At 38.4% G+C, this 7,856-nt stretch overlaps 1 protein-coding gene across 1 annotated transcript; it reads left to right on the top strand.

The window, feature by feature from the left end:
* Positions 1–1,579: 1,579 nt before the first annotated feature.
* Positions 1,580–7,617, top strand: LOC133523938 (multiple inositol polyphosphate phosphatase 1-like). Its single transcript, XM_061859655.1, has 6 exons — positions 1,580–2,190; positions 4,477–4,625; positions 4,756–5,034; positions 5,135–5,233; positions 6,070–6,279; positions 6,529–7,617. Exons 1-6 carry the CDS (start codon positions 2,037–2,039, stop codon positions 6,778–6,780), a joined length of 1,143 nt encoding a protein of 380 aa, XP_061715639.1. The 5' UTR covers positions 1,580–2,036; the 3' UTR covers positions 6,781–7,617.
* The last annotated feature ends 239 nt before the right edge of the window (positions 7,618–7,856 follow it).

Here is a 7,856-nt window from a genome sequence, read left to right as displayed (position 1 = left end):
TACCATTTTGGAATCTTGGTTAGTTGCGTCAACTTTTGAAAATAATTGCCATAGTGGTGTCGATACTATTTTTTTACACCATGATGATTGAAAGTGGACTGTAAGAAACAATCTTTCAAAATTGTAGGGACAAAATGAATTTTGATTATTTTTTGTGTAAAAACTACATGTATTTTGGTATTTTTAAGAACTGTGTTAGATAGCAGGGCTACTGAAGTTTCCAAAAACAAAATAAAAACCAGTAATATTTGAATATTTGTAGACATGGTCGTTAAAAATACCATTAGGGATGTCGATTTTCAATGAATTTCATTTTTTTTCTGTAATTTCTAAAATAATTGAGATATATTTTTTTCCTTATTTTTTCTCGACTAATCATAAGCAGCTCCATCCTCTGGTGCCGGCTTATCGTTGAGTTTTGGGACACGTTGTATAATACTAATGAATATAATTCATAGATCAAACTTAAAACTAAGGATTTCACAAAATATCGTCATACAAAAAAAAACAATTGTATAAAAAATACTAGTCTACAATGTTTCTAGAATAAATTCTAAATGTTAAAAAATAAAATGAAAAATAAAAACAACAAAGGAAGTACTTGCATTGGAATATCCATTTCATCATTATTATTCAAATATAAAAAATAATTAATCATTTCGAATCACAATTAATCCCACGTTGTTTTATCATTCATGTAATCTTGTCTGATATAATACATAGATGGTACATATGCAGTTGGAGCCCTGGAGACTGCGTTAGTTTACACTGTGTTGCAGCTCCAGTGGTTGCCCGTATTACATGATTAGTTAGAAATTGAAAAGAACAATTAGACCTAATTTGTAACATAAAAAGGTATTGACAAAAAAAAAAACTCTTTTATATCTAGTTTCGGTACGGTACATACCAAGGTCTTCAAGTTTATTTCTAAGGGTAGTCCTTATATTCCTTTACTGATCGCGAAAAAATACATTGGTACCTTAGAGCCTAGCCAAAATGACAAATGCACATCACCAAACGCGAAATGAAAAGAAAAAAATAATCAGGACGGGAGGGCAGGACATGCTACAAAATGTACCGGGATGGCAGAACATGCTGTAAAATGTACCGGGATGGCAGAACATGCTACAAAATGTACCGGGATGGCAGAACATGCTACAAAATGTACCGGGATGGCAGAACATGCTACAAAATGTACCGGGATGGATTTCTGTACTTAAACTGAAGAACAACAGCGAAGGATTGATATATAATTATTAATAAGATAAATACAAGAAAATAAGAAAAAATACTAATATTAGGAAGTAGTAATACTTAGGTAACTACCATAAAAACTGTTATCTTTAAATTCGTGCAAGGAATAAAAGGTTTTTTTTTTAAATTTTATTTTTTATAAATGCAAGAGATCAAATAGGCATTTTGCTGATTATTTATCGGATATACAAAAAGAAACAATTATTATTAATTCCTTTATTCATTTCTTTATTAATTATTATTATTCATGGTATTGCTGGTGATACAATAATATCATAAATAATTTAACACCATATGGTGTAGACACTACCTTATTCACTATGTTTATAATAATTTGTGTATTTACATGTGGTAAATACACAAATTATGTATTTAAATAAAATGACCAACGACCAGCTGAAAAGCTGAATAGCAAGCTGGTACGTGCGTACCTGCTCCGTATAGCAGTTAGTAGCATTGTTAGGCAGGGGGACAAGGGCCTTCTGGTTCGGAATTCTACAACACATATGTTGACGAGGCGAGCGTAAACTGCCATACCATACCACCATATTACAGACATCAGAAAGTATCATATCTACGGAAAGTCGAAAATTTATTTTGAAATATCCACCAGATCACTAGATTTGAATTGTTTATCACTTCGTGTGCGAAAAACATTACTTCTCAAAATAATCTTTTCGCCGATAATAAAGTAATCCTAATCTCGAGTGCTGATTAGACCACGACCGACCACCGGCTATATATACCGCGGCCGCGCCTGCAGCGCCGGCGTGCTCGCAACCATGATCTCAGTCCTCGTCTTCGGTGTAGTCAGCCTGGTCGGAGCAACCAGCGAGAGCTGCTACTGGAACCGGCCGTGCCCCAACCTCCTGCACTCCACCAAAACTGCGTACGAAACCGTCCGCGGGGACATAAGAGACTATCCCGACCCTGAATGTAAGTACACATCGGCATTATGAGACACATTTTACAGAGTTGGTGAACCAATTTCGCCAGTAGTTAAATACGCGAAATGTAGGCAAGTGGTTTCGATCTCCCGTACAAAATTTTAATTTCGCTCTTTTTTTATTAACAAATTTGTTTGCTACACTATTGTTCACTCCTTAGATAAAGATAGTTTATTATTCAACTACGTATATTACAATGTGCTTATGAACGTCAAATAAAGCTACGCTGGCTCTAACCCTACACCTCTGACCCGAAAAGATTTAAATTCCCCCAGAATTGGAGGAGAGTATCCCAATATGGGACCGGACAGTTTTGACTCGACGGGACACTTTTTTTTCAAAAAATTTCATCTTATAATTAACATGCATTAAATAAGAAACAATGCAATTTAAATTACTATATTAATCATGCATACAGTAGACACTATTATTTATGGAACTGGACAAATACGTAGCTCATTCAGGAAAAGAAAATAAAATGAATAGACGAAATGTGAAATATGTTTTAAACATTGACTTATTATATAGGTCAGTATAGAGGTCCTGTGCCCAGATCTCCTAATCGTATTACTATTATACAAATATTTTAGTGAAAAATACTTATAAAAAGACATGGACGAAATGGACACATATTTATGAATGATTGAACCACCCTTTATGCTTAAATAGATCTTAAATAACACACAAATAACGGAAGTGTGTAAATTTAATTATAAACATAATAATTATGGAGTCCCACAAGGAAACGTCTTAGGCCCACTGCAATTTTTGATCTATATTAATGATTTACCGAAGGGGACTCCTCATAAATGTATTTTGTTTGCCGACGACATAAGTATTATTGTAACGAATGATAAGACGGAACCTTTAATTGATCATGAAATTAATGTAAATAATACAACAGCTGCAGTAATTACCTGGCTTCAACATAATAATATGCAAGTTAACTTATTAAAAACTAATTTTATGAATTTTTATAATTCAATATACATCGACCGACGTCGTATCCGTTATAGAAACAGTGAAATTGTTCTGATAAGAACAGTTTATAGATCGATCGATTGACACTCTGCGGTTAAACAGAGAAACGATGACGTTTGCTCTAACAAGAGCAGTTTCGAGTTTTCCCTGAGAAGGGCAGTTTTATGTTGCCCTGACAAGGGCAGTTTATGCATATGCGGAGCCTGCAGCATCCTCGTCGAACTCGTCATGTCTTCTACCAGCAAGTATCAAGCATCGGAGCGGGACACGGCGCACCGACGACACGATGCGCACCCTACGGAGGCCGGCCGAGAAAAGGACGAGAGCGTTGGCCTCCGTAGGGTGCGCATCGTGTCGTCGGTGCGCCGTGTCCCGCTCCGCTGCTTGATACTCGCTGGTAGAAGACACGTCGACTTCGACGAGGATGCTGCAGGCTCCGCATGGTAACACTAACAGGCTAGTCATAAATAATTAGCAAAGAACTACCAATTATAGAAAAAAATGTTATACGATGTGTGCCCATTTATTTAATAAGGGGAACAATCTATGTGTATGAAAAGTGTCAATCAAAACACCTTAAATAGGTGGCGCCACAATACATCGCGAACAATTTCTTGACTTTGATAAAAAAAAAACAAATCACTGACAGCACAATTCACTCCGTCAATAACGTCTAAGTTCTTCATGTCCTTGTGCTACCCTAGCGCCACTGGAAAGATTTTGAACTATTATTTACAGCGGCCAGCTGGACACTTTAGCAACAGTTTTCTTAGAGAATGTCCGCCGTACCTCTACCCTCCACATGCTACCAAACAACATAAGACCTAATAGCAAATTTAAAAGAACAATTTTTCAATGGCTGCTGTTTCGACATTTTATTCCATTAATGAACCATCATCCAAGTTAATCAACCATCTAATTATGTTAATTGAAGTGGTTTATGCTTGAGACATATTGTCATCTTCATCTTCCTGGCGTTGTCCCGGCATTTTGCTAGGGCGCATGGGAGCTTTGGGTTCGCTTTGCAACTATCCAAAGAATTTGCGTAGGCACTAGTTTTTACAAAAACGACTGCCAATAGGTCTATGTATTTCGTACATAAGTTAAGTAATTTGTACATAACTAGTTATAAGACACATTTGCATGCTGCATAGTCAATTAAGAAAGATGGGACTTGAACATATATATTTTACAGACACAACTTGTATATAACCTTTTTTTAATGCAAATAATAAATGATTATGATTTAACTACTTGGCTACTTGTTCTCTTCATGATATCACTGATTGTGCAGCATGTGAAGCCGTCAGCATCTGGACGCTGCACCGGCACGGCAACCGCAACCCGGGCTCGTCTTCCATCGACATGAAGCGGCTCATCGACGCCGTCCAGGAGCAAATCGTCCAGGCCCACGAGGACGGCCGCAGCCAGCTCTGTGCTCAGGTATCAAGTGCACTTTGTAGCTTTCTAATATCCTTCTCCTTCCGAAAATAATTCAGCTGCAAATATATCCTACCTATATCTACAATCTGTATTTTATCCAATAGTGATGCGATGTTGTTTATTGTATCAGGACATCGAAGCTTTCCGCAAGTGGACGTTCAACGATACGATCTTGGAGGCGCCAGCATACCTGACGGGCACGGGCTACGAGGAGCTGTTCGACATCGCCAAGCGGCTGCGGCAGCGCTACCCGCACCTGATGCAGGGCGCTCCCGAGGACTACTACCTCAGGCCGACCAACTCGCAGCGCACCGTCGCCAGCGTCATGGGCTTCGTGCATGGCTTCACCGACCAAACAAACCTTAACATCACATTCGACGGGCCTTTTGAGAGGGATGACATGATTAGGGTTAGTTTGCCACAAACATCATCTACCTATAGTATGTCTGACTACGACGTTAGTTTATATAGCCATATTTTAAAAATATAACAAGACCTGTTTGTTTTAGCCCTATGAAAACTGCGAGAGATATCAGCAAGACGTGAGAGGTGGCGCTTTACTTGAGGAGCAATTGGAAGAATACGCAAAAACTGCCGAATACATAGCTGTGAGTACATTTTTGTGCAGAACCAAAAATTCCTCTGAAGACATTTCTTCATTAACGTTACAAAAAAATGGACAAGTGTGCTAGTCGGACACGGCCACCGAGGGTTCCGTACATATTTGTACGTACATATTACGGTTTTTATTTATTTATTTTATTTCTTATATGAGTAAAAAGTTAAAAAAATCTACAAAATGGTTTGGTTACATTACCTATACATTGATTATAATTACAAATGTGTAGTGGATTATGTATATGTATATATAATTCTATTGAATCAAACACATATTTCTCACTGGTTTTTTAATTATATAAAATACGTGCTTTTAGTACAAATCTAAATCAAAATGTGAAACTCTTTTTTATGTCATTGTTTTAAAACTAGAAAACGAATAAACTAAATAGCCTGAAGGTTTTAATATCGAACAAAATGTAATATAGTTTTCAGGTTTTTTCCCGTATATGACGATATTGCGTGCCAAGTTTTATAGTTTTAGGTCAACAGATAGTTCCCTATTAATTTTTATTCCCTTGAGAGTACCGAAATATATAACGTTTTCTTACGTCGACGTAGAAGTTTGATTTTTACGCTGCTTCAAGGAACTGTAGATCTGAGTATATAGTTTTTATTTAAACTCGATACCTCCACGCGTTCCCGAGATAAAGGGTCCTGACAGACAAACAGACAGACGGACAACAAAGTGGTCCTGTAAGGCTTCCGGTTTTTTTCCTTTTGAGGTACGGAACCCTGAAAATAAGTTATGTTATAGTTACATATAAATACACAAAGAAATGATTAGCACTATGAAATGTATTTTAACACCAAGTTTATCCTACAGGTCCAGAAAGCAGTTCAAGAGCGGCTGGGCATCACGTACCAGCTGAGCACCACGGACGTGTATACGCTGTACGAGATCTGCCGCTACCACCGCACGTGGACGCCAACCCTCCAGAACGCCTGGTGCGCCGCCTTCTCCGACCAGGACCTCGTGGTGCTGGAGTACCGCGATGACGTCCGCCACTACTACAGGAACGGTTACGGCTCGTGGGTGAGTGAATCAACTGAGCTCACCATTTTTTTTATTTCCTACTCTTTTAGCGGCTAGAAGGAAGGTTATCGTATGCAATAGTGTGATTCCATTCATTACAGATTGATGCAGAAGATTAGACAAAATTACAATTGATAGAAAGTTGACAAGCTAGATTGTCACTTGATTAATCATTTGGACGAAAAAGTACAAACCACCGCCGATCAAAATAGCCATTGTATGCTAATTATTTACATCGAATTTTGTCAGGTGAACCAGCGCATGGCCGGTCCGCTGCTGAAGGACTTGCGCGAGCGCATGCAGGCGGCGGCGCGCGGCTCGGGTCACAAGCTCGTGTCGTACTTCTCGCATAATGCCATGACGGAGATGACGTTCGTGGCGCTCGGCCTGTTCCGCGACGCCGCGCCTGCAGTCGGCGCCCGGAGGGACCCCGCGCGCAACTGGCGCACTAGCTTCATCGCCGCCTTCTCCACTAACATGATGGTGGTTTTAAATAGGTAAATAACTATCGTTTGTAACATTGCATGCCTTACACAATAAATAGTAATATTAGTTACAAATTCTAAAACAAAAGTGGCCTCTTCTGTAGATAACGTGTGCAAATTATGAGTAATAATTGTATAAAGTATTAGAAAACAGGTGGAAAAATAAGACTTTAACGCTCTCAACTTTTGTTATTTATGTCTTGAGGATGTCTATAGGATAGCCAGGATTATTCCATTCCTTACCAAGTGCTGAACTGTATAAGTATGTTATGTGCGCTCTCCAGTAACCCAGAGATTGCCTGAGCTTTAGATTAGCGCGAGTTGGGTAAGCAACGTGGATACGGAGGCAAAATGAGGGAAATCTATCGCTGTTTTATTATCTTTACAATAAGATAATAATCGCGGACTACTTAGTAGACGATAGCCACCGATATCGGTGTGGGCTCGTCACGCAACGAGGTGCTGGCGTACTATGACTGATAACAATCAGCGTGTGTATAATTGTACGACTGTAACTTCATCCATACCATCGACGTAGATTATGATGGTTACCGTCGTCATCAGCGGTAGATTGGCCAAGACAAGACAGATTTAATCAGACTCAGGTTATTGAACTGTTACTACCTAGGTTTTAAACTTCTTCCGAGTTGTTCCATGTCGTCATGGCAGCTTCAGCTTCAAGCGAGTTGATGGGCGGTAGCTAGATGGAAAAATGTTTGATTATTAGGGCCCTGCATTATACACGTAAACTTCTGATCATTCTCGTTAACGAACATTTTGAGCATCAATACTAATCTTGCAGCTACGAGCTCGTTACTCGAGATTGTTAGTATTTCATGTACTAATTTATTAGGTAATTATTGGCTTTTGTATTATGCCAAGATGTATATATTATATTAGAGACTCGTATATTCGCAAACGTTGATTTATGTCTGCGATATAGAAGAATATATTGACGTTATCAGAAAAAAGTATTGTACCTAATGCACTCATTATTATTGACCTATACGAATCTAATCTAAACAAATAAGCAGAAACTTAATCGGATTACTGATGTTGACAAAGACATACAATAAGATCTCTTTTTAGTAC

This window comes from Cydia pomonella, chromosome 13 (assembly GCF_033807575.1).
Source record: "Cydia pomonella isolate Wapato2018A chromosome 13, ilCydPomo1, whole genome shotgun sequence".
Lineage (NCBI taxonomy): Eukaryota > Metazoa > Arthropoda > Insecta > Lepidoptera > Tortricidae > Cydia > Cydia pomonella.
This window is presented reverse-complemented; position numbering and strand designations above follow the sequence as displayed.

Coding starts and splice junctions, on each gene's coding strand:
- LOC133523938 (XM_061859655.1), top strand. CDS start 2,037: ATGATCTCAGTCCTCGTCTTCGGTGTAGTCAGCCTGGTCGGAGCAACC. Junction 4,626..4,755: donor GCAGCCAGCTCTGTGCTCAG/GTATCAAGTGCA, acceptor TTATTGTATCAG/GACATCGAAGCTTTCCGCAA. Junction 6,280..6,528: donor GGAACGGTTACGGCTCGTGG/GTGAGTGAATCA, acceptor GAATTTTGTCAG/GTGAACCAGCGCATGGCCGG.